This window comes from Manacus vitellinus, unplaced genomic scaffold, assembly GCF_001715985.3.
Source record: "Manacus vitellinus isolate BGI_N305 unplaced genomic scaffold, ASM171598v3 scaffold_27_pilon, whole genome shotgun sequence".
Classification (NCBI taxonomy): Eukaryota; Metazoa; Chordata; class Aves; order Passeriformes; family Pipridae; genus Manacus; species Manacus vitellinus.
Genome location: NW_021940039.1, coordinates 11008787 through 11036557, shown reverse-complemented (window position 1 = coordinate 11036557; position 27771 = coordinate 11008787). Strand labels below are relative to the sequence as shown.

Here is a 27771-nt window from a genome sequence, read left to right as displayed (position 1 = left end):
TCTCTCTCAGAACTAGTGCTTGTTTGATTTCACAGGATATTCTTCCACCAGTGTCTGTTACCTGGACCTTGCTAGAATTTGGAAAGGTGTTTGGGCCTGTTGGATTTAACTTGACCCTTGTCTTCACTAGATTTATGTGAAAGAACCAGAGAGGGAGGAAACAACTATTATAGTCCATTTCTTTTTGCAAAGATGAATGTTGAGACCAGCAGGCAATGCTTGGAAAACTCCTTCATTATCCATCAGTTTCTGTTGTATGACCACATATTCAGTGTAAACATCATTCTCCCCAGACACACAGTGTTCTCCTACCCCTGGGCAAACAGCACTTATTATCACAAGCCTATGTCTTTGTCTTTTCAAAGCCTTTGGCAACCCCAAGGACTTCTCTTCCCTTGCACCATGAACCATGACAGCCACTAGCACATGTCAGAACAGGCTGGCAGTCCCTGCCTGCTTTCCCTTCTTTGAGAATTCCCAGTCCTCCCAGCCCTGAACACCCCGGCACTCGCAGCCTCTCCCGGCACTCGGTGCTCTTGGCAGATCCCACCGTGCTGCGCGTTCCTCACATTGCTCCGGGTTCATTCTCCGTTGGTACTCTTGGACTTGAAAGGGACACTGTCAACAAATCACAGTCTTGTCTCTTTTTTTAACCCATTGCTGTCACAGTGTATAATTAGATTAATAAAATAACTAAGAGAGCAGTGCCTGGAGGAACAAAGCAGAATCACACCCACTGCCCATTCAAGTGATGTCTCACGGAATCACAGAATGTGCAGAGTTGGAAGGGACCCACAAGGACCATCGAGTCCAACCCTCAGCCCTGCACAGGCTAATCCCCAAGGGTCACACCCTGTGCCCCAGAGGATCATCCAAACTCTCCTGGAGCTCTGGCAGCCTTGGGGCTGTGCCCACTGCCCTGGGGAGCCTGGGTAGTGCCAACCACCCTCTGGGGAAAGAACCTTTTCCTGAGATCCAACCTGACCCTGCCCTGGCACAGCTCCAGACTATTCCCTGTCTGCTGTCCCTGGTCCCCTCAGAGTAGAGCCTGCCCCTCCTCTACCCCTCCCCAGGAGGCTGGAACTGCCATGAGCTCTCCCCTCAGTCTCCTCTACTCTTCTCATCAGGATGGCCAGAACAAGCAAAGACACAACCAGTTATTTTCTAGAAGGAAATTAAGAAATTTTGCATGCTGTTAACATGAGCACTTTCCCAGGTACAGTCAAACAGCTTCACAAAGGAGAAGATTAATACTGTCCCAAAGAGGGAAATGAGAGAGTCAAATGCCCCGAACAGGCTGGGGACTGCAGGGCTGCAGCAGGACCTGAAACCAGGTTGCTGTGTTTTGCCTTTTTAATTTTAAAGTTGACAGCTTCAACTGCCAGCACCTACACTCAGTGCTGAGCAGTAGGGAAACCTGCCATTCCCCAGCTCTAGGCCAGATGGGTGAGTTTGTGGGGTAATGTTTTCATAACCATGCAGCCGGTACTGCTATTTATTATCCATCCCATTTCCAGTAACTTCTTTTTCAATTGCTGTTGTTCATTTGCATTTCTGGTAGACTTAAAAATAATCGTTAGCATTGTAGAAATGCTTTCAGTTTTTAAATGAGGGCTCCATAATCCTGCTTTCTGTAAAGATCTTAAATAAGAAATAATTTCTGTCCCACAGAGTACTGTAAAGGCATTTAAGGAGCTTACTGCCCACCCCACACCTGTTGTAAGCCCAGACAAAGGACAATAAAAATGTGAAACAGGAGAATGAATGAAAGAACCCCAGAAAGGCACATATAGCTGGGCAGAGAAGGTGCTCCTGCAGGTAGCCAGCACAGAGCTGGGGATTTTTTTTGGTTATTAAGACTGTTAAGAGTTACACACAGCAAAAAAGTACAGAAAGCATAAACTGCGTAGAAAGATGTGTCACAAGTACCCCATCCCATGGTCAGTGTGCATGCAGGGGTAGAATGGGCAGATTTCAGGAGCATATAATTTGCTTCTGGGAAGTCTTTACCAGTTACTTCTGCAACTCCAGCCTAAAAACCTTCTCAATAAACAACACACTCTTTCCTTAATTCAAGAGGTTACACTCGTATTCAAGTTTTATCCCAGTTTTGCCAAAACAAAGCCTTAACTAAATACTGTTTTGACCCTGAGCACACTGGACACACTGCTAAGGTGGTCATACTGCAGGAATTACTGACAGAGGCTTTTTCAGGGAGAGAAGTCTAAGGAAAGGTTGATGGAATCCTGTAGCATCAGTTAATTCAGGAAAAAAGTAACCCCACAAAATATTTTCTTACACTATGAGCAACTGCTGAAGTTTCAGGGGAAATTCCAAATTTACCATTAGGCTGGACTCTTAACTTGAATTATACCCCCCAATGACCCAAATGGAGAAGTCTTGGAGGTGTTTTATTTCCACACTAATTCACCAGCTGATGTGCTTGGCTGAGCCTGAGGTTGGGCTCAAACACAGAGCTCAGTTCAGGCAGGGCAGCATCAGTGTGAAACAAGCAGGGCAGGCACAAGGGCTTTGGTGGTCAGTCTCTCCATCTCTCCCTTTCCATTCCCATGTACAAGTCCTCTTGCTATTGGACAACCTACTAGGGGGGGCTTTGGAGCATCTCATGCCAGGGAACAATCAGTGGTTCGAAAGTAGTGAGAACACGGTAATGTTAGCAGGCTCTGTCTGTGAGGATGCTCACACCTGGACTGACCAATCCAGGTGCTCAGCTTACCCACAGAGCATTCTGGATAGGTGTGGAAGGAGAATTATGCCTCAAATATTGAGTCACAGAATCACAGAATCGTTAAGGTTGAAAAATTCCTTTAAGATCAAGTCCAACTGTCAACCAGCACCACCACCACGTTCAACACTGAACCATGTCCCCAGGTGCCACATCCAGGCTCCTCTTGAACACTTCCAGAGATGGTGACTCCACCACCTCCCCGGGCAACTCAGTCCAGCACCTGAACACTCTTTCAATGAAAAAATATTTTCGAGTATCTAATCTGAATCTGTCCTGGCACAGCTTAAGGCCATTTCTTCTGATCCTGTATCTTGGGACATGACCAAAGAGACCAACCACCACCTCACTATAACCTCCTTAAGGTAGTTGTAGGGAGAAATTCCCAGCTCAAAGTTTGTGAGGATACTAAAACCATAATGAAAAAAAATAAACCCAAACAGTTGTTTCAAGTTAAAAAAAGGTTACAGAGTAGACAGATCTGAAAGTATTACTGAAATATTGAAATGCAGAGTTTAAACAAAAGCAGTGACACAGAGAAGAAGATCCCAGTTCAGTTCTGAGTATCTTCTTGGAGAGAATCCTATTCAGCAAAGATGATTCAGTTAAAGGTCAGGCTTCCACCCTACTTGGTTCCTCCTTCTTTGAGGCATCACAGATGGCCTTTGCCTCAGCACTGCCTGCCCTGCAGACCTGACAGAAAGCTCTGCCTCCATCCCAGTTACTCACACATCACCCCGGGGTGCTCTATGCCCAGGAGCATCCCTGGCCACCTCCTTGGCTCCAGGCTCCACAACCTGCCAGTGTTGTAAAGAGTGCCTCCACAACCTCTTTACTAAACGTCAGCCCTTTTCCTTCTTTCCGCCTCTTTTTCCTTTGGTAAGCTGCTTCTTCTAAGGGGGAATTTTGACCATTAAGCTCTCAGTTCCAAAGGGAAGGGAAGGGAAGCCCAGTGCCCTGCTGTCAGACACAGCCACAGCAGGAGCTGGCCCGTGCCCAGGTCCCAGGGTGCTGCTCCCGCTCCTCCCTGCTGTTTATCCCAGCCGGGTGTTTTTCCCCTGGCGCTGCCACGATTGTTTGGCCGGGTTGGGTGATGGATGGTGGAGAAGCTTGTGTCTGGAAATGTGCTCCCAAGTCGACAGGAAGCCCGGGGGGCCTTTGCCAGCACTTCCTTCCTGTATACAAGGGGAGGACAGAATGGGAAAAACCTTGGCTGTCTCCTACCCTGAGAAAAGCTCTCCCCTTCCAGCTGGATTACAGTAACAATATTTTAATCTTTCACAAGATTATAATATCCTTCCTCTCTAAGTATAGTTACAGTGGCAGCTCAGAATGAAGTGAACACTCAATAGGTGGTGCTGGAAGCTGAACAAATGGAGGCCCAAAGTGGAAGATCCCTATCTTCAGCCAAGATATAAATCCCCAGTGGATCACACCTGTCTAACCCAGGACTTGACTCCAAGAGTAACCAGGACTAAGCACTTCAACAGAAGGTGTAAAATGCACACATTGGAAATGTGTCCCTCTGGACAACTTCTTTCCTGTGCCTGTTTTAGAGAGTGGATCTAAACTGAAACCACAACATTCATTACCCCTACAAAACACAAGGCTGCAACGAGCCATCTATGAATATTCTGACTGCACATTTCTCACGAGCACCCAGGATGTGTTATAGAGACTTGCCTTGAAAGCCTTTTTCCAAAAACCCAGCCCCAATGTCCTTTTGTGGATGATTCATGAATCTCCACACATCCCGACGTGTAATCATCACCTGTTCACAGTAATAAGACACGCTGAGTATTACAGAATAGATACTTCCCCCTACCACAGGAATTTTTCTAAAATTTTCCATTCTTGAGCTCCCAGATTCAAACCCACAGAGAACAGCAAGGGCTTTAGTGCAGGCAGGTGTTCAGAACCCCAGACTCATGAACTTGCTCTGCCTACAGCCACGTGGCCTGTGACAGCCAGAGCACAGCACACAGGGTGTGGTTCTGAGGACCACTCTCCTGGCTGTCCCAGCAAGGGGGTATCCCAGCAATCCCCTCAGGCACATATTGTCTGGGCCAGTTTGCCCAAGCAAGTCTGAAAAAGGAAGGAAGAAATTCTCAGGACTCTTGACAACAAAAGAAAGCTCCCCAAACCTGTGAGCAGACAGCCCTCCTAACAGCCTGTATTTCTGACAAAGGCCTCAGAAGAAAAGACCTCACCCATGAACAAAGAGTGGGGAACAATGGGAACTGTCAAAAAATAGCCCTCACGTCAGAGCTAAGAATGCCCCTTGACACTTCCAAAAAAGCCCAGGCTGAGCAGAGCCTGGGAGGCCACAGGCACTGCCTCTGGCACCCGCCTCTCCCAGGCCCTGCCCCGAGGCAGAAACTGCCAGAAGCACTCAATGAGGCTGAATTCCAACAACCAAAGATGGGGATGGAATAGGAGAGGAAATTTATGGTAGGTCTGGGCCAGAAAAAGTAACAAATTCCTGTCCATTTAATGTCTCCAGCAAGGATCCGACACTGAGACTTCATGGGACATCCGTGACAATGGTGTGTGTGCACGTGTTCCCTTTCTGCACAGGGAAACCAAGTACCAAAGCAATTGAGAGAGAATTAAACTATGGCTAAAAGCTGAATGACTTGTGTAACACAGTAATAAAACCCTGTGTGCTTCTGAACTGGTGAGAAGTTATAAAAACAATTGCTAGTAAACTTTTCAACCTGGACTAGAATTCTAAGAATTCTGATATCCAGATGTGGACAGGAAGCCTCAAAGATCCAATAACCTTCAGGGCATGCAATTTAGCACTGATTCACAGGTTTTGCTTTATTTGTGACTCAGTATTCTCTTCCAATAGCACTAAGAAAATAAATGGAAAGCAAATCATGCTGAATGAACAGGAGAAGACAGGCAAACGCTTAGAGAAGCAGAAAACTCACCTGTGGGCTGATCACTTGAGTCACTGTCCTGATTCATCCTCCCGAAGGCGGCACCAGATCAGGATGCTGAGGTTGGAGGTCTAAACTCAGAGATGGCACTCCAAGCTCTTGCTTCTAAAAAGAAAAAAGAGTTACTGTCAAATTGCAGGAACTTCACCCTGTATGACAAAGGGAATATCTCGTGTGTGGTCTGCTGTCCTTGAATTTAACAAGAGAGTGGAGAATCTACGTGCAAGTACAACTTGGTGTAGGAGCCACAGTTACACACTGCCTGAAGATCAGAGAATTCGACGGTGAACTGAATTAAGTCAACCAAGAAACACTGAAAAGTGGCATCTGAGATCTCATGCACGTTAAAGCAACGTGTAGTTAAACCCACATCTGGATTCCTGGAACAGGTCAAGATGAGCTTTCAAATTTGAACTGCACAAACAGGAGTCCTAATGCTGTTTACTTGAGTAGCCAAACAAAACTCCTGCACAAGGCCAGGAATTAACTTGATGATCCTGATGAGTCCCTTCCAACTCAGCACATTCTATGATTCTGTGAAAACCCCAGACCTATCTAACCCCAAATCAGACAGACCACGTGAAAGTATGTTTTTGCCACAGCTAAACAGCTCCTTCTCTTTGTTTTGCTTGCCCTTCCACTCATCACATCTTGACTGTGGTAGAGTTGGAAAGACAACCCATGTCTCCCAAATCCCAGTCCAGTGCCTTAACCACCACATCCTTCCTGCTGAATCACACTACAGGATTGTTTATCAGGAAGGAAATTCCCCCTCGAGAATACTCACTCTGAGTGTGTTGGTGGAACACAAATGCTTAAAAAAATACAAACAGACAGGCAATAACAACAAGTGATTTAAGTCCCTGTGCACCAGGCTGGAGGCACAGCAGTGTGTTTGGTTTGTTGTTTGTAGCAGTGTAAGTGAGGCACATGAAGCAGGACATGACACAGAACAAGCAGTGCATCCGGGTGGCCTCACAGGAACAGCCTCCTGTTCTCAATGGATGACACAAGACTCTGAAAGCATCTCTTCCACATTTAGCATGAGTTGTACCTGACTCAGGGGCACTCAGAAGGTTTAGATTCTTACCAGGCGCCATGAAAGTCACCTTTGGCAGCATCTCATGCCGAGCTCCTAAGTGTAAGCAGTTTGTATGGGATCCAGTGGGTCAGAATTAACCTCAACATGTTGTATGAGCAAAGGCCCTTTGCTTTCTTTAAGGTCTTTAGCCCAAAAATTAAAAAAAGCAGGGTGTATGTGGAGGAAGACCCCAAAAGTGGAACAAATAGGTTTTAGCCTAAACACACTTTATCCCATTGGTCTCCTAGAAAACAAAAAGGGCTGTAATTCATCCATGATCTGTCCAAAGACACAAACCCACCAAAATGGTACATTCATGGTCCAGGACACTGAAGAATTTAGCTCTCCTCAGCAGCTGGGCAAAGGAGAATTTCCCCACTCCCAAGCAGTGGCTTCTCAGGTTGTGTCCCATGAGACCCCACCACAGTAACCAACAAATGGACTTGGGCGGATGCCCAGAACTCAGACAACATTTCTGTGCACTCCTGTAAATGTCATTGAATGGAAATTCCAGCAGGACCTGAGGGACAGGGAACCAAACCCTCACAGTGTCCTGGGGTCACACTCGTACCTAGAGCAGCTTTAACAAGCCCAGCCACGAGGCAGCTCCTCCAGAGCAGAGCCAAGGGAGACTCCAGAGCCTCTGGGGCCGTGGGACCACCAAGGGCCAGCACCCACCCGCGGACATGGGCAGGGCCCCCAGGCTCTGTTGGACACACCAGCCCCACAGGAAGGCACAGCTGGTCTGTGGGCACCCATGTGAACACCTGCAAGTTCCCCTCAACCCCTCTGTTTGCACTTCAGACTCCAAGACTGATCCCTGCTGATCCCCAGTCAGTCCAGAAGCAGCTCTCAGAGAAGTGCAGGGAGTACAGGTGCTGCTCTGGTGATGCAAAGCCCCTCCCAGTGCACTTTGTGTGCGATTCATCCATCATATGCAGCACAGAGGCACCTCTGGGGAGCTCATCCCATGAGGAGTGATGTGAAGGTGACATCAGTGGAGTCACATGTTACTCTCTGGTGGACTCCAGGGAGTTTTCATCTCAGGGGAAGGCATCCATGTGCCACAGGCTGAATCCCACCCTCTACCATTACTTTAACCCGAGCTGGACATCCCGGCTCTGCTGTCCCACAGGAACACACCAGAGAAAGGCAGGCACAGCACTGCCATCAAACAAACACCACAGCTCTGAGGTGCTGCCCCTCTGTCCGCTTAAGTGAGACCCATCCACCAGTGTTGCCTCCAGCTCTGTGTTCCTCAACACAAGAAGGATGTGGAGCTGCTGGAACAAGTCCAGAGGAGGCCACAAAGATGCTCCAAGGGCTGGAGCCCCTCTGCTCTGGAACCAGGTTGGGAGAGCTGGGGGGGTTCACCTGGAGGAGAGAAGGCTCCAGGGAGACCTGAGAGCCCCTTCCAGGGCCTAAAGGGGCTCCAGGAGAGCTGGAGAGGGACTTGGGACAAGGGATGGAGGGATAGGACAAGGGGGAATGGCTTCACACTGCTAGAGGATAGACTGAGGTTAGATATAAGCAAAAAAGTGTTCCCTGTGAAGGTGGGGAGGCCCTGGCACAGGTTGCCCAGAGAAGGTGTGGCTGCCCCATCCCTGGAAGTGTCCAAGGGCAGGCTGGACAGGGCTTGGAGCAACCTGGGCTAGTGGAGTGGAATGAGATGATTCTATCCCCAGTCTGCTCCCAATTCTTCACCCCCCAGGAGCCCCTGTTTGCTGCAGAGTACCTGCCTCAGCTTTGCTCTGCACCGCTTTGCAGTTTTTCACACCACTTGCACCAGACACATCCCATAACTTGCTACAGTGAAACTTTCCCTCCAGAAGACACTTTGAGGCACCACTTCCATTCCTTTGAACAGTAAACAAAAAAAGTTACAATTTCTCCTCAAGGCTTCTTTCAACCTTAACATTATATGAAAACCCTTTCTGACATCATATCAGAGTAATTCAAGAATTAATGTGAAATGAAATTCCATTGTTCCCCACTCCAAAGGCTATTCTCCCATTCCTTGCCTGCTATTTTTGGGGTCAGGATCAAGTTTGTAGTTTTTTCTATAAGGTCAGCCCCACTTAGGTCTAAATCAAGTGTGTCCAGAGGCAGAACATAACTGCACACCTTCAGTTCTGCAGGATGCTGTGGTGAGTGATGTCCCACCTGAAGGCAATTGCTCGTGGGCAACAAGTCTTCTTGTTCACACATTCCCCCTGTGGAAACCCAGCATGGAGCAGGTAAAGGAAAAGGGTTCTGCAAAGAGCTGCCAAACTGCTTCTCCAAGAGCTGCTGACATTCATCCAGGGCAGGTGTGGGCACTGTCAGACTCTGGATTCGAGGACTAGGGCCATGCAGGAGTGCTTTGCTTCCTATTTAAGCCAAATGAGCAAATGGTGCACACGGTCACCCTGAGTGACCTGGGGCTGGGGCAGAAAGGATGGAGGGAGAGAGGGAGGGATGGAGGGAGGGAGGGATGGAGGGAAGGATGGAGGGATGGGTGGATGGAGGGATGGAGGGAGGGAGGGAGGGGTGGATGGAAGGATGGAGGGAGGGAGGGAGAGATGGAGGGATGAATGGAGGGAGGGATGGAAGGATGGATGGAGGGAGGGAGAGATGGAGGGATGGATGGAGGGAGGGATGGAAGGATGGATGGGTGGTGAGTGTCTGACACCTGCCCTGCCTGCAGGTCACACCTGCCCTAAGGGCAAAGTGACCTCCCTGTGGATGGGGATGGTGTGAACAGAGCTCAGGTCCTGCTTCCTCAGCAACAGCTGAGGCCACAGCCACCACCAGACAGGGAACTGGAGGCCACTGGTTTCCTTCTGAGTGATTTCAGTTCAAGCAGGGCCATCGCTGGGCTGCAGTGAACAAGGGGCTCCTGGCCCTCAGCTCTGGAGCTGTGCAGAGAAAAGCAGTAAACATCCCTCCTGACCATTTGTTAACCCCCCTGTGGGATCAGCTCCTGTGCTGGTATCTCAAGCCCTGCCAGAGCTGGTGCTTTTCTCCAAATGTGAAAAACTGTGTAAAAAAATCTTATCTCTCCTCAGAAAATGTCCCCAAACCAAAAAAAAAGCAGGTTTCTATTCTGCCTGGGTATGGAAAAAGATTTGAAAATGTGAAGTGAGAGAAACTTAAATCTTTAGAAACAAGAAAAAAAACCACTACAAAGCAATGCTCACTTGTAGGCCTCTCCATACTGAGATTTTTAAGCCCATCTCACAATCTTGCAACCTGCCTTTTATTGCTTTATTGTTATAGAACATAAAGGCACATGCAGCAAAAGATATCATCAAATCACAGAATACTCTGAGTTGGAAGGGACCCACAAGGACCATCCAGTCCAGCTCCTGGCCCTGTACAGACACCCCAACAATCCCACCCTGTCCCTCAGAGCGTTGTCCAAACCCTCCTGGAGCTCTGGCAGCCTTGGGGCTGTGCCCACTGCCCTGGGGAGCCTGGTCAGTGCCAACCACCCTCTGGGGGAAGAACCTTTCCCTGAGATCCAACCTGAGCCTGCCCTGACACAGCTCCAGTCCTGTCACTGGTCACACAGAGCAGAGATTGGAGCTGCCCCTCCACTGCCCTCAGGAGGCAGCTCTGGGGTCTCCAGCATCACCAACCCCTCCGAAGAAAAAAAATCTGAGTCAGGAGATGGGTGAAGGAACTGTAGTCCCAGGAGTGCATGCAAAAACAACCTGTGAAGAGCATTAACTTCATTAACTTTACAGACTTTGGATCCTGTACTTATACCCAGTTTAGCTTCAATTTGGCTCCCATCAGTAACAAACCCAACACTTCATTCTTCATAATGCCCCTGCTAAGCTACACCACCCAAAATCTCTGCCTGAATTGAGGTATCTCAGACTCCAGCATGTAACAAATGACCTGCATCCTGAGCCCCTTTAAAAGCCAGCTCTGTAGCATATGTTATTTCAGAGTGGGGAGAAGTGATCAAGAGCCCTGTGGCCTCTTAGCACCTCAGGTTGAAGTGCAAACTGCAGTTCCACCTACTTTTACAGACTTCTCTTTATCATGTAAATCTTTCACTACTTAGAAATAGAAACTTCACTTCGCTGTGATAAGAATATAGGAAAAAATCACTGACACCAGCAAAAAATAAAAAAGAAAATTAAACCCAGGCAGCATTCAGGCAGTGCCTGCCACAGCACCAGGCCTGTGCTCCCCTCCCCTTCAGCACCCCAAAGCCAACAGGGCTCCACAGGATCTTACAACCATCAATGGGCTGCTCAGCACCACCAGGACCGCTGGCACAGCAGAAGCCAAGGAGCCAGGACATGACCCTGCAGCTGAAAGCTGCCTCCTGTATCCATTCATTTTACTGGAGTTCATTCTAAGGAGATGTCTCTTTACCTGCTTCACTTTAATGGGATTTTTATTAAATGTTTATTGACTTTTGATCATTTCTGGCTGTAATTTAATAATTTCACACCATTATTACCATAATAAGGTTCACTGGAACTGCTGAAGGCTCAAACCAGAACACACACAGCAAAAGCCAGCACAGCCACACTGCTGCAGTGAACACCCTCTGCCTCATTAGCTCGGACACTATAACTAGAAAGCAGCTGCCCAAACATCAACAGATGTCTATCAAAGTCTGTTGGATTCTCAAGGCCATCCTCTCAGCCTGGTGAAACCTGCCAGTTTGACAAGAATGTATTTTTAATGGAAGTTCTGCCCAAGTTCCTAACATCAATAAGCAAATTGCTGTGACACCAAGGGTATAAATAAAACCTGAACCGCTGCAGAAAGCCCTGGACACCAGAGAACTTGTCCCTCTGCACGTCTGCAGAGTTCCACACACCCAGATCTCACTGCTCATTTCACTCTCCTTACACATCAATCGCCTCCAGCCTCCTGGAAAACACCCTGGGAACAACCAGCACAGCTCAAGTCTCTGCTGAAGTCAGGACAACTGCAAGGGTCTGTGCTGGTGCTGGAGGAGGTGCCGTCGTGCCCAGCCCCGGGAAGGCTGTGCTGGCTGCAGACACAGGTGCTGCTCACACCTGTGTTCCTGCGGCGGAGGGACAGGGAGGAGCCGCTGGTCTCTGGCACCCTCTGCTGACAAACCCCCGCCCGGCCTGGGGCACCGGCACACGGGCAGGCTGTGACCGTGATCCACCGTCCTTTGCTAGATGAACATTCCATAACTTAAATCTTCTTCTATTTGTTTGGCCACGTATGTCTGTAAAATTACATTAATCCCAGCCGGCCCTTTTCCCCCTTGGTTTGCTCCGGGAACCACGCACACCCCGTACAGGGAGGTGTCCTACTCTCCTGTCTCTGGGGTCACTGAAGACCCCTGGGATTTCTCATCCCTTCCACCCACCAGTGCCCCCAGCACCCTGCATGCAGCATCTATCTCCTGCTTTCTAAAGAGGTGACCAGGGAGTGATTTACACATCAACATTAATGTGGAGAATGAAAAGGGCAACAATCCAAAGCACAATGTTCTGGCTCAGGAATCAGCCAGGGACACCTGAGGGAATCATCCCTGCAAGGCAACTATCCAAACCCTCCCAGTCCCACGCTTTTGATGCATGATTCCCTCACCAGTCTCCACACCATAGTCGTCCCACAGCAGCTGTGCCCCTGTGCCCATCCCTGTCCCTGAGGGGGCAGGAGGATCAGTGGCAGAGCAGGAGCAGCCGCAGCAGCGCGTGGAAGCCGGAGCTGTGCCTGGCAGGGGGGCTCTGTGCCACCCCCTCCACCAGTGCCACACCTTTGTCACATGTCCAATGTGTCCAACCCGCACTGTCTCACACAAAGACACCCTGAGGGGTCTGACTGGGACTGGTGACACCCAACCTGCCGAACCAAACCACGTCCTGACCCTGCCGTGCTGCACGTGGAGATTCCTGGGGAACAGGGAATACCAAGAACAATATTCTCTGTAAAGACAATGGTGAAACAGAAACCTGATAGTCTGGGATGTATTAACTTCAGAGACTGATTTTCAGCCTTGTTATTGTCTGCATTTCTCTGATTCTTTCTTTTTCTTTACTGGTGTGAAGGAGAGGCCGAGATGATGTGCCAGCACGTGCTGGGTAAGTCTCATACAGCTCACAGGCTGAACAGAACCTACACTGGCACTTTGTAAGGGCTATTTCAAACCCATGCAGCTGCACTTAACCTATCAAAGGGTCTCCATTTCAGGAGAAAGAATCTTAAAGGATTATTTCACCTCCAAAACAGCACCTTAAAAAACCCCTAAGGAACAACTTTGGAAATAGGGAGTGCAGGATTTCAACAAGAATCAACGAATTCTCAGCAAACAGAAAAACAGGTCAGATGAACACACTTCATAAATTTCATTCCAATTTTTGGCCACTACTGAAAACCACTATAATATAAAAAAAAAAATTGAGAAACTATAAAATGTCAGGGGACTAAATAATCAAGATGATTGTAATAGTAACATGTAAATCCTTCTTATGAGGAAATCCAGCATAGTTACTTTAAATGCTGACAACTCAGTCTCTCTTAAGCTCTCTCACATTAAAAGAGCTTATTTGGCTTTCTCTTTTCCAGTCCTAGAACAGCTTTGTTAACACTGTGAGCACAGCATCACTGAGGACTCAATATGGGACTCCACCACTTTCCAAAACAGAGTCAGGGCTGTTTGGGTGTGAGTCCTTCAGACACTTTGACTGCTTCCCAGCACTTGGATTTCATTCAGGCAGTGGTGTTAACCCAGCATTATTAACATGTGTCCAGTGCTCTGTGACGGAGTGTTTGAACGTTTCCTCCTGGATTGCTGAGGAAGCTTTATTGTCTCTCATAAGCATATTCATCTTCTGCTTTTTTTAAAAGCATGAAGCATCCTCCAGAGTCTGACACTTCTGAAAGGCTTGGCTGGACAGACTCTGGCAGCTGAAGCCCCTGCTCTCGCCAGATGTTTGTCCCACCTGGCTCTGCCAGGACAGCACAGCTGGCTGGGTGCCTGCATGTTCAATACCTCAGCTCACACTTCTGGCATCTTAATGAGAAAGTATTTGTACAGAACTGCTGGGCCTGGGCTGGAGAAGCTGAGCTATGAGGCCACATTCCTTGTGCTGCACTAACACACATCAGGGGACTGTGATGTCCAAATGCAGCTGCTTGGCAGGGTCAGAGCACTGACACAGCTCAGCAGTGCCTGCAGGAGCACAAGCTGATCTCCTGCCTCTGCTGAACCCCTCGCTTTGGGGGCTGCCCCAGGGGATCCCCCAGAGAGACTCTGCAGCCACATCTCCACTACATAGTTTCGGGAGTACAGTTACGCTGGTAAAAGTGCAGTAAATGCAGATCCCTCCTGAGTGACAGATGCTCCAGCAAACTCCCAGACAAATCAGAGAGAATTTTATGAATCATGGCATTTACAGGAGAAGGGATGGAGGAAGGTTTGTCTTTGGCAAAACCACCTTTCCCCCCCCCCTTTTTTTTTTATAAAAAGTATTGAAGCTTTTCTTCTCCTGAGGGCTTTGGTTGAATACCTCTAGCTATAGATACAACTCTAAACAAAAAGCTTTTACAGGACAGATGAGTAATTTTAGAAATCTGCTAAATTTCACCATCTTGATCTGCTTCTCTGCCCAATCTTCCCTTCCATTCACCCACAGGAGCTGAAGCTCTGCTGTGTGGATTTCTCCTTGATTACTCTCACTCCAGACCATGTCTAAACGTGAATCAAAGCAGAACAATCCAAAGATTTCCTCTCAAATCACCATTTCCTCTGTTTTCCCTGTTCCTAGCAAATCCCTCAGATCCCAACTGTCTGCAGCTCCTCATCTTCCGTCCTGGCCCGGCTCCTCAGGGCTGCCCACAGCCGGAACGGAGCCAGCAGCTCTGAGCCTGCACAGCCCAGGCCACACTCAGCTTGGTGGGCAGCTCCCTGGCTGTGTCCCAGAGACACTGCTACTGCACCTTGGAAACCTTTCCATGATTCAGAAGTTCCACAAGCTATTGGCATTTTCACTTTCAGGTTCTGATCAGCCTTGACTTAGATTTCCTTTGCAGTTTTTTCTCACCTGAGATCTGATATACCATGTCAGCAAGCAGCTATTTGTTTTAGTAAGCTTTGCCTCTTATTTCTGTTTGTCTTTTGCCCACATCATTGCCTGTGAGTCCTTCCACCTCCTGCAGGGAGCATCCTCGTTGTTGAAGGCAGCAAGGAGAGGAACAGGGGAGGACATGGAGGATGGAGAGGCAGGAGCTGCAGCACAGATCAGCTGCAACATCTGGTCATGGTTGAAAAGCTGGAGGAGACACTGGCTTTGCTGTGGCTGAAAATCCTGACTGCTGCTTGGAATATAAATTAAGGGATTACTGATTGCTGGCCTTAACCAGTAGATCTCTTTATAAAATCAAACCTTACAATGGACTGGTGGCCTTGTTTCTTGACCTTGTTTCTCGCTCTCTGGGAAGTCCTCTGTCCTGCGCAATTCCACACGCTGGCATCTCACAGACTGGCACCCCCAGATCAATCCATCAATGTCTGTGTTCTCTCTCTGTTTCTTCCTGTACAAGTTTCATTTTCACTGTCATCACCAGATGACCTCAAGGTCAACTAAGGCTGCTTATCAAATTCAATGAAGTCTTTGTCAAGCATGAAGCCAGTAACTCCACCATGTTCTCCTTGAACACTTCCCCACATCCCCAGCAAGAAAAACAACATTCTGCTGGAGCACAGGGAGAGTGTCAAATCCCTCAAAGTCGAGTCACATTATTCACTACACACTGTGTGCTGAATTTTTACCTCTTCCCAAGCTGTATCACTATTATCTCCACTATGCCTGATAATAAATATTTTTCAAAATTCTTTCATGGAGAGTTGTTCCTCAGCTTTTACCTCCTGAATAAGCTATGTCTAGAAACCTTCTCTAAGCTTATTCAGGAGGTAAAGGGTGAGGGAAGTAGGTTCTGAATGCAGTGATGAAGCCATCAGTGGGATGCCAGGTCATCTCTGGCAACATAAATGGCTTTTACAAGGGACATTGGTTTGTAAACAGGTTTGTAGAAGATTCTGTACAACACTGGTTTGTAAACAGGTTTGTAGAAGATGATTCTGTACAAAAGAACAAGAGTTTTGAAGTTGGGGTTTTGTTCTCCTCACAGAACTCCTGGAAGGCCAGCACAGAGAAACCACTCCTGAATCTCCTGGGCAGGCAGCCAGGTTTTTCCACGTTTGGAAGACGGATCTTCAACAGCCTCCTCCTTGCCCTTTGGTCCTCATTCTGATACACAAGCAAAGGCTTTACCTTCCAGCCTCCTCCTTGCCTCAGCCCCAGCACGTGGGTCAGACTGTGTCTGAGGAACAGAGCACTCCAGTTCAAAGGCTCACATTAATTTTCAGAAGCGTTTTGAGCAGCGACATGCACAGTCAGGGTGAAACCATCTGCTCAGATCAGGAGATCTCAATAACTACAGATGTCTCCATCACTGTCTTCAGAAGAAGTTGAGAAAAATGCAGCATTTCCCAGCTTATGGACTGTTCTGCATCCATAAACAATATTATTAACCTGAAAGGCATGTGTTTTTCTTAGTATGATTTATTAGCTGTAGTTAAGAGTTGCAATAATCATGGTCTAATTTTTCAGAAAGTACTACAGTTTACGCATAGTTTTAACCACCTTTTGGAGGACCTTTAAGTAATGATGAATCGACCCATAAAATAATACAAATGTTAGAACCAACATATTCTCCTTTAGGCATGGGTAGGAGTATCTGATCAGCTGCCAAATGATTTGGCATCTGAACAACTGGCAACAAATTCAAAGTGAAACAGCAAAGCTGTGGGCAACCACTGGAAAGATTGGGATTCCTCCCTTTTGCATTTGAACACAAAATGCATGTCTGCTCTGGGATGTTACAATCCAATTCACTTGTTCACAGGGCAGCGAGTCGGCTCCATCAAGATAGTGTGTCTGCACTGCTCTGCCACAAAGCCATAAGCACCTCTGCTGTAAAGCACCATGTACACACAAGTCCTCACTTGATTAAAGGAACCACTGGAGATCTCACCCTGTGCTGCTCCCCCACAACACTCCCCGCTCTGAGTCTGCAAATGCCTACCAGAAACTGCAGGGTCTGAAAAGCAAACCAAAGGGAAGCCTGATATCTCCTCTGGTATCACCAACCCAGGTAGCCCCACTGCTGCACCTGCTCGTGGTGGGCAGCAAAGGACCAGAATCCTACGTGCTGATACCAGCAGAACTGATGCAATCTCAGCTGTGTGAGAGATCAGCTCCTTGGGTTCCTTTGTAAAACGCCAATAGACTGCACCCTGTACAGGACCCCAGAGGATGCAGGATGACAGCAGTGCAGGGTGCTCTGGCACAAAGTGCCCCACTGCACCTGCCTGGCTCCCCACTGCTCGCACCGCTCACTTTCCATGGCCACAAACTACCTTGGAAGTTTTTAAACCTGTACTGAAAGTTCCTTAATGGATTTCAATATCATCCCTTCCCCCATGTCTGTACCTTAGCAGCCCTCCACACTGGGATGCCAGGCAGGGATATTATTTAACTCCTTATACTGGTTTATTTTTCCTGCTTGCTATCTTAGGAAAGGTGCTCAGCAGTGAGCATGCATCAGCTCAGGGAAAAAGTCCCCTCACTCCCTTTCTCAGGGGAGTCTGTCTCAGTCTCTCTGCAGACACCAAATTCTGGAGCTGACAAGTCAGGATTTAAAGAAAATAAATGAGGGCAGATATACAGAACCCCACTGCTGCCATCACAGTCAGAGGGCTGCAGCAGCAACACCCAACAAGACAATAACCCAGGCACTGAAATGCCTTGCTCCAGCTCTGAGAGCTGCTGTCACAGTGCTCCAGGGAGCTGGAAAGGCACAGGAATACTTACAATCATAGAACTATACAAGACTCTGAGCTGGAAGGGATCCACAAGGACCATCCAGTCCAATCCCTGGCCCTGCACAGACATCCCAACAATCCCACCCTGTCCCTGAGAATGTTGTCCAAACCCTCCTGGAGCTCTGGCAGCCTTGGGGCTGTGCCCACTGCCCTGGGGAGCCTGGTCAGTGCCAACCACCCTCTGGGGGAAGAACCTTTTCCTGAGATCCAACCTGACCCTTCCTGACACATCTTTATCCCCTCAATTCTTAACATGAGCAGCAGAGCAATGTCTCTCCTGTCTGGTTTCCATGCAAGAGGTGCAGCACAGAACAGGGTAGGAAGCCCAGCACAGCTCTCCCTGCATGGTGCATCAGTGAGGAGAGATTCCAGAAAACAGGCAAGAAACAAGTAAAGCATGAGCTGAAAAGACAGCCAGCACGGCTGCTTGTCACCATCCTGTGTGTTCCTGGTCTTGGACTCAGTGATGACCTGACTGCATCTCTGCAAGGGATCGTTTCTGCAGGCTGTGTATAACCCCAGCTGCTCCAGCCCCTCTTCAGGGATTTTTCTCAGGCTAACAATGGAAACAAGGTGCAGGAAAGTTTTTATTTAAACTCAGTATCGGAGAGGAAATTTCTTACAGCCTGATGGCAATTAAGGAAAACACTATTCGGTGGCTGAGGAAGCCACTGACTTGGTTCTCATATAGGGCTGGATGAGGAAGAACTGCAGCGTTCCCTGCTCTGTGCAGGTAAGCCTGGTCACACAATCATTCCTCACCTTGCCCCTCAGCTTCTCCAAAGCCTCTGAGACATGACAAGGAAATCAGAGGCAACATGCTGAAAATGGAAAACTGCAACCTCCTAAAAATTATTAATCACCTCAAATGCTGAAACAATACCCTTTGTCAAAGCGTGGGTGGTGAAGTTGGCACAGCTCCTACCAAAGAGAAATTTGATCTTTGCTGGTATGAAAGCATGAAGCAGCATCCTGTGCTGATGAGATATTCTACCTGAATTTCTTTCAAGGTGCTTTTGCCAACTCTTTTAGCTTAAGTTTGTGGAAAAGAGAAGCAGCCGGGGCAGCAGCGACCTGAACCAGAGACAGCACAGGGGTGCAGCAGGAGGAAAACTGCTCATTGACAGGAATTGAAGGCTGCTTGTATTTAGGAAAAAACTTCTTAGTGAATACTGTGCATTGCTCTAGGAAGCTATACTGAGAATTTAGAATCATGGAATGATTTGGATTGGAAGGCACCTTAAAGATCATCTCATTCCACCCCCCTGCCATGGGCAGGGACACCTTCCACTAGCCCAGGTTGCTTCAAGCCCAATCCAACCTGGCCTTGGACCCTTCCAGGGATGGGGAGTCCACAACCTCTCTGGGTAACAAGTGATGTACCAACATGGGACTCCACAAACTTGTGTGAGATTTGCAGGCAGCAGAGGTCAGCTGTGAAGTCCCTGCTTGGTTCCCCTGCAGCACCAAGCCCCACTCTGAGGGATAAAGAACAAGCAGAAGGAGGCCCCAAAAGCAGTGTCTGTGCCCCCATAACATCTTTGAAGCTCCAGGCTGCAGCCACATTTGTACATTTTAGTTAACCTAAAGAAAGGCAGTAACAGCTCGTTTTCTTGAGAGCTGGGACGCACTTGCAGCCCTTTCAAGACAAGAGCACTGACAGAATAAATCTCAGTGTCTAAGGGGGAAGAATTCCAATCTCCGCTTCCATCAGCACCCACAGCTTCATCACTGTCCCCTGCCGCTGAGGGCATTGTTGTCCCTGCCCAGGGAGGAAGGACGCTGACACACGGCACAGCCTCCCCACTCTGTCCCACTCAACACAAAGAGCAAGCTTGCAAAGGACAGATCAATAAGTGGAAGCCACAGTGACAGTTTGTCCCCAACGCTGGACAGTTAATCCTGAGGCACAATCCCCTTGTGAATTTAAAAGGCTTGATACAGACCACTTCTGGCTGTGGTTAAACAGTTGATGACACACGCTCTGATAGAGCAGGAGGATTTGTGCTGGGGCCACAAAACACTACAAAGCATGAAAAGTCTCCAAGAAAAAAAAACCAAACCAACAGGAGGCTCAAACCTTAAAAATAATACAGACATTAAGTGCCTTCTAATGTTGGCTTACAAGTATAATACAGCAACAAAACATTTTAGGTAGAGTCCACAAAAGGAGTTGCATTTTCTACAACATTATTTCTTACTACCCAGAATGTGTTGCGTGTAATTATTTGTCAGTTTTAAGATACAAAGGCAGATGCAAATTTAAACCCAAGCAAACCATTGCAAGTGCAGCAGGATGTTAAACATAAACTATTTCATGGCTGAGCTGGAACACTTTCTGAAGTAGTGAATATTGATTTTAATTCTGTACGCTCCTTTCTTTTGAGAAGCTCCACAGACTAGAATCAATGCTAACACTAATACTGCAATGTACTACTCAAATCCAATCTCTACTCATAACTTCTGTATTTCAAATTGGATTTCATAGTCAAATTCAGAAGCAAGGTGAAGTCAGTGTAACATTGTACTTACAGCCACTGCAACACGCATTTGGAATTCCACTGCTTCACACCCACTCGCCTGTGCCTATTTAATTACTCTTCCCACAGATTCTTGTTCTAGTCCAGTTCAGAGTCTGTGGGATTTAACCTGGCAATGCTTGTCACAGATTAAAATTAAGAATAAAGGAGTAAGGAAAAAGCTAGAATAGATAAGAGGACCGATGGTACCAGAATACACGCATGAAAAAGTGTGTCCTTCCAAGTGTAACTCACATCACCTCACCCTTTCTGAATGTTCAGAACTAGTTCTAAATTATAACAGGCAGTTAAATTATAATTTTGCTTCTCAGATAACAGAAACCCAATTTAATATGTTCAAAGTAAGCAGCTCTGAGACTTGGAACAGAGCTCTGGACACCTCCGGCGCTCCTCAGGAGAAAGGAGAAGCCCAGGACTCACAGGGAGGACATGCCTGCTGTACTAAAAGGCAGATGCCTTCAGTGCACTGTATGTTCAGTCATCTCTTTATCAAACCCTTAACTAATTAAACAATCCTCTTGTCAAAGAGGACAGTCATTGTTTGTGTGACCGATGCCCTGTAAACATAATGGGATAATCTGCCTTTCTCCTTTTTTTCTCCCTCAGTTCTCCCAAACAGCTGGGGGATGTGCTGCCCTCGCCGGGAAGCCCCCACTCATCTGTCATTCTCTGCCCTCGCTGCCGCACGCAGCATCAGAAGCCAAGCTTAGGACAATAACGCCTCAGACACACCAACAGTCCATCTGATACCGTGCCACTGGAGAGTCCCCAGGCTGTGGCAGGGCTGGGCAAACAATCAGGAAGGAAAACAGAAGTCGTTCCTGGATAGAACTGACAATAAAACTGTATTGATCTACAACGGCAAAGATGCTCAACCAAAAGCGTTTCCAGTGCCCTCTTTTGACTTCAGTCCCAGGGAAGAAAGAGCCTGCAAACACCAAAGCTTTGGTCAGATGGCACCAGGCTTGCTCTCACATCTGCACAGCTACAGCAGCAAAAGCTGTTCATCAACTGTTGGAAACTCAGAAAGTCACACGTCCAGAGGTGGCTCCAGCCCGGGGTACCCGGGGGAACAGCTCAGCTCTCATAACTCGGTCTGTGGATGGCTCACGATTAACAGCAATCACAGAAGGCAACTATTTTCTCATGTGAAACAAGGACAGCATTTCAGCAGGTTGCACAATCCAAAGGTTTGCCAGCACGGCCCCTCGCTGTATTCCTGATGTGAGGAATGTCTTCCCCATAGCCCACTCCAGTCACCCGTCAGCAGAGCTGCACGGCTCTGTCACTCCAGAGACAACCAGGACAAAAGCCATTACCTGCCCCAGCTTTCCTTCATCAAAGTGTCTCTTTTTCTACTCACACCACCAGCAGCTGTCTCAACTGATTTACTGTAGGAAATTCAGACTAACCAGTACTTGAAATTTTTAATCAAAACGCAGTACCTGAAACCAAAATTAATCACTTCTACAACATGCAGATTTCACAGGGCTTTCATTCCCAGGAGAGAAGCAGAGAGCAGGTGGTGGGTGGGCAGCCTTCGCTCCCCTCCCACATATGGCCCCCAGGCCCTGGGGACAATGGCTGGGACAGTCTGGCACTCCCTTCAGTGTGCTCTGGTGGCAATGGCCACACATGGCTCCACCAACCTGAACTGGTGATAACCAGATCCTGTCACTGATCTCAGGAGAGTATTGCTTATGTGCTGGTTTGACTAAGGAGGAAAGGTGGTATTTCTGTACAAGAGGTGAGGAGGAGGAGAAGGAGGAGGGGGGCAGTAGAAAGGAAGGCTGAATAATACCCAAATGTGAAAACCCTTCAGTGCCTACCAAACATGTGAAGTGGTCACGGTCCCAAGGCTGCCAGAGCTCAGAGAGCATTTGGACAACACTCTCAGGCACAGGGTGGGACTGTTGGGGTGTCTGTGCAGGGCCAGGATTTAGACTGATGATCCTGGTGGGTCCCTTCCAGCTCAGGGTTTTCTGTGATTCTACAAGAAAGCTCAAAGCCCTCCACAGACAAATCCATCCTTGGTCGTATTGTCAGAATTCCCTGATTACCCAAACCTTCGCTAACCCCGCGGGCAGTACCTGACAGCGCAGAGAGCAGTGAGGACAAAGGGCTCAGCACAAGCAGGACAACTCAGATCTTCTCCTGAGCAACATTCCCCATCACAGCCCAGCTTTGGAGGTGTGCTTCTCCACAGAATACTCAACACCCACTTCAGGCAGTGATTCAACAACGGCCTACTCCTGGCTAAGAGGGAGAACAAAACAACCTCACTCCATCCCTGATCCACAGAGACTGGCACAGAGAGAGTGTGATACACTTCATCCATGTGCACACCCTTCCAAGGAACTTGTGGAGGTGCCCAGGTGTCCCAACTTCCCTCAGCACTACCTTGAACAAGGTGCCAGTTGGCTTAAAGCTCCTCCAATAGTGATGTGTCCCATGCTCACAGTAGGATGAAACCCAGGAGACAGCACATACAATGCAAAGGCTGTTTCTTTTTGCACCTCATCTAGGTCACAGCAGGGAAAAAAATAATGCAAAACTGCTCTATTTTTAACCTACCATCGGGGAGACGTCATAGAGCCATGTTCAAATCTGAACAAGTTCCTCATCTCAATCCAAGTTAAACTCAGCAAGTGTAAAACAAACATCCCAAAAGGAATATATCAAAGCCAAATGATGTTATCCTAGCAAAATTGCAACATTTTCTGTATCTGTAACAAAAAAATATCAATATCAGCCTTAAGGCTCTTTTTCTTGCTCTCTCGCTTTTTTTGTTTTTTTCCCTCCCCACCTCATCAATGCAGCCAAGTTTTAAACAATATCTATGAAAATAGCAGTTTTCAACCTGTTCCTGGAGTAGCCAAGTTAATGAGGCCACGCAGCATCCCAGGGCACTCCAGAGGGAAGGGTTCCCACTGCTTGTTAGTGCAGCCTGTGCTGTTCTCAAAAATGTAAAACATTTCCAACTGGCCAGCGCTTCCCTTCCCTTCTCCCCCTGCTCTCCAAGTAAAGAGCATTCAGACTTCCAAACACATACTGTAGAAAGAATGAAGCACTTCTGGAAAAAGTGAAACACCACTTTGCCTTTCCAAATGTAAAGATTTATAAATAAACGCAAATCTTTAAAAAAAAAAAAAAGGCAAACAGAACACTCCTGCGAGTTCTACCACAGCCATCAGACAGTTGTTGTAGAAACAAGTACCTGTTTTTCCTGACCTACATTTGCAGGTTGGCAGGAAATCAAAGTTCGTGTCAAATTACAGCAGATTTTGAACAGACTTGCATGTGCCCTCCAATCTCAGCTATTAAATCTGTTTGGGCCCAGCGAGTGCATTTTTGGTGTGAAAGAAAGTGCCACTTGCACAAATGACACATGTCGGGTATTACATGAATGCAGGCAGCTTGTCTTTTGGTTTTAATACTAAACAGGAGAATTAACTTTCCTTGGGATTTGGTTCAGCTAGAGACATTTTCCTCTCCTTGAACTGCTCTATACATCCTCTCCTATATTTATCACACAGGCCATGTGGTTAAGCAGACACAACCACAAAAAGCAAGCGAGTGGAGCTTTGTCCTGAAGGCCTGACTAGAAACGGCTCCACAGGCAAGAGCTGCCTGCGTGGGCCTGGTGTTGGTGTCAACAACAGCAACAGCAAACAAGCATTTGGGGGCTCAGGACAAGACAGGCACCTACAGCCAGCACCAACAGATGAGTGACAGCACCAGCCAAAGGAGAGCCTTTACCCTGCATCACTCCTCACCCCAGCACAGGCAGCAGCTCCTCGTTGGCTCGTTGTTTTCTGTGTGGGGTTATGCTTCCCCTGTTTGAGAGTGCAGCCCATCCCTGGATTGGAATTTTGGAAGGAGTCTTGTCCATGCCAGGCAAAGGAAAAGGCTGCAGAGATGGGAGGGTGGCTCTGCAGAACTTGTCACCATCGCAGAATGTTCTGAGTTGGAAAGGACCCACAAGGATCATCAAGACCAACTCAAAGTGAAGGGCTCATATAGCGGATTGAACCTGTGACCTTGGCATTATCAGCATCAAGTTTTAACCAACTGAGCATTTCTAGGGGTCCAAACTGGTTTGGGAGTCCCCAAACCCAGAGCTCAGAAGAGCAGAGCAGGGACAGCGGTCTGGCAGGGGGACAGACACCTCACACCTGGCACAGCAACAGCCACGCCGGACTCATCCCGTGCTACGGGCCACCTTCCCTGCTCTGGGAATACTCGGACTCACAGTGGGAGATCAAACAGTGTTTCTGGCCCTGACTCCACACGGTGGGAATGATGGCTGTAGAGATTCCAGCCCTCAGCCAGCACAACACTGCACAGGTGACTAATGACATCAAAGCAAAGCTCCCTCTGAACCCATGGCATTAATAACAGTGATCTGATTGTATCATCCAACCTTCTTCCCTGGTACTTAGGGCCACAAAGATGCTCCAAGGGCTGGAGGCCCTCTGCTCTGGAGCCAGGCTGGGAGAGCTGGGGATGTTCCCCTGGAGAAGAGAGGGCTCCAGGAAGAGCTCAGAGCTCCTTCCAGTGCCTGAACGGGCTCCAGGAGAGCTGGAGAGGGACTAGGGACAAGGGATGGAGGGACAGGACAAGAGGGAATGGCTTCCCACTGCCAGAGGGCAGGGTGAGATGGGAAACTGGGGAGAAATTGTTGTCTGTGAGGGTGGGGAGGCCCTGGCCCAGGTTGCCCAGAGAAGCTGTGGCTGCCTCTGGATCCCTGGAAGTGTCCAAGGCCAGGTTGGACGGGGCTTGGAGCAACCTGGGCTGGTGGAAGGTGTCCCTGCCCATGGCAGGGGATGGAATGAGATGATCTTTAAGGTCCCTTCCCACCCAAACTTGTCTCTGATTCTGTGCTCTATTCTATGATTTGCTCCCTATGCTGCCTCATTCATTACTGTACTCACAGTAAATTAGACTGTGCTGAGGGACCCCAGATCACACCCTGCTCTTCTCCTTTGGGATTTGCAGCTCAGCAACAGAAAATTGGTCGATCAAGAACAAATACATGCTGAGGGGGCAGCAATGTTGGGACAGGCCAAAGGAAAGCTCTTGTGCATGACAACTCAACTGCAGACACAGCACCACAGCCTTGGAAATAAATCCAAACTTTCTATTATAGCAGAATTTTTTTCCCTCAAGACCACTAAAGCTGTTACGGGGAGCTGGGAAATGAGGCTGCTGCTGATATGTTTGATACAATTGCCAGGTCCTTCTTCTTACAGAAGCACCTTTGGCACAATAGTCCAGTGACTAATCAGCTGTCCCATAAAACCAGGGTCTGCAGTGAAGATGGTGAGTTCTTCCAGCTTCCGACCATCTTAAAAAACACAACAGGAAAAGAAGGCCAAATAATCCAGACTTTCCAAAGTTACATGAACCCTCACTCTCTGTGTTTGCAACAATCTGGTTTAACATAATCTTGCAAAAACTGTGTGTGATGGAAACACATTGAAAGTTTCCTTTATTTTCATGCCCACTTTCAGATCTCTGCAGTTTCACAATGTCCATATTTCATTAAAATTAAAATCACTGTGTTGCAAAACACATTTGAGACAAGAAGTTTCAATTAAGCCTTTTAAAAGCTGTTTTTCACAATCATGGTAGAAATTCTTTAAAACTGCATCTTCCTCAGGCCAAGTTAAACGTGTTCAAAGAGGCTGCAGATGCAAAGCCCCAGGAATATGCTGGGGAGCAGAATTCCCACCTATTCACATCCCTGTGAATCAGAAATTACCTACACTAACCAGCCCAAGCCTAAAAACCTGTTGATTTATAATCACAGACTGACATGAAACATAGAGAGCCAAACATCCACGAGTGGGAATCTGAACAGCCCTGTGTTTTGGGAACTGCTGGTTTTGCTTATATTTTTTGATTTATACCTCATAACTGCAAAACTAATGAGATTTTAATGAAAAGTGGGACATTATTCATTTGGCTCACCCCCAGGGTGATTTCCAACGACCGTGTTACTGATTAAAACAAGAGGCAATGGTTTTAAGGAGCTGGAACACAAACCTGTTCCCGAATGGGCATGGTCTGAAATGACACACTGGTTTCTGTAGTTTACAATTTTACTGCCTTTATCTAAGTTATTTTGTTCAAATAGATACATATATTTTTTTACTGGTCACTTCTCCATAAACAATAAACATCTAATCTGTATATCAAGCAATTGCACTGAAATCATTATTTTTAAAGAAGTCGACCCTCTGCATATTTTACTTCTTTGCTGCCCCAAACAAATCACTCAAACATAAATACTGAGTAAAATATAAAACTGTTTGCAACTGGTTTTTAAAAATTGAATGGTACTTAATATTGAGAAACTAAATAGGTGCATAGATCATTAAAAATATGGATCTATATTGTTCTCCTTACTGAAGGAGCTGGAAGCACAACCTCAGTTGTCAGACACTTTTCGAAGTGTACCCACTAAATATCAGCACTAGGCTAAGGCACCCCTTTGAAAATAATTTAATTACTGACACACAGGACTGTGGCACAATGGTTAAGCTTCACATCTGTAAAGCTCTCCAAAATAATTGTTACTCAGCCATATACTTCACATTCCCTAATCACCAGTGGACGTCACACAATTTGCATGGAACTAAGAGTGTTTTCCATCGCTCTCTTCCATGTCTGGTGCAGTGCTTCAAAACCCTGTGTCACATCCTAAAGGACACTGATCTGAAACTCAGGTCCTCCATACAACACTGAGAAATAAAACACTGAACCAGAGCTTTTAAATAGCCATTTAAATTAGGAAATTAGCTCAATAAACACAAAGCATTTAAGTGCCCATTTGTTATGGATAAGACAGTGGGCCCCCCAGTTACTGAAGTCAGGGACTCAAAGTTGGCGGCACTGGCTTTCCAACATCACACCAACCTCGACTCCACCAGGCAGGAATTTAACTCCTCCAGACACAAACCAGAAATGAAGCAACTACAAATTAGAGAGTGACAATTTTAATACTTCATTCATTAAAGCACATTCAGTTCCTGCCTCATGGCTACATTGCACAATCCAAATGTAAAGGATTTTGATTCCAGAGGGAAGCTTCTCTGGAACTTAGGTTTGCCCAGTCCCTTCCCTCCAGTTACTTCTGGTCTCTCCTACGGAGCCAGGCTGGGAGAGCTGGGGGGTTCACCTGGAGAAGAGAAGGCTCCAGGGAGACCTTGGAGCACCTTCCAGGGCCTAAAGGGCCTCCAGGAGAGCTGGAGAGGGACTGGGGACAAGGGATGGAGGGACAGGGCAAGGGGGAATGGCTTCCCACTGCCAGAGGGCAGGGTTAGATGGAATATTGGGAAGGAATTGTTGGCTGTGAGGGTGGGGAGGCCCTGGCACAGGTTGCCCAGAGAAGCTGTGGCTGCCCCCAGATCCCTGGAAGTGTCCAAGGCCAGGTTGGACAGGGCTTGGAGCAACCTGGGCTGGTGGAAGGTGTCCCTGCCTATGGCAGGGGGTGGGATGGGAAGAGCTTTAACATCCTTTCCAACCCAAAGCATTCCAGGATTTTTTGATTCCTTCTTTTCCTATATGCCAAAAATTGGGTA

General features: G+C 47.6%; 1 protein-coding gene across 1 annotated transcript in view; it reads right to left on the bottom strand.

Moving 5' to 3' along the window:
- The window catches only part of EXD3 (exonuclease 3'-5' domain containing 3), a 275317-nt gene that overhangs the window by 210571 nt on the left and 36975 nt on the right, over nucleotides 1–27771 (bottom strand). Inside the window, exon 2 of the mRNA XM_029960619.1 lies at nucleotides 5683–5796. Within this exon, the coding sequence (XP_029816479.1) occupies nucleotides 5683–5719 (37 nt within the window). The 5' untranslated portion in view covers nucleotides 5720–5796. The remainder of the gene's footprint in view (nucleotides 1–5682; nucleotides 5797–27771) is intronic.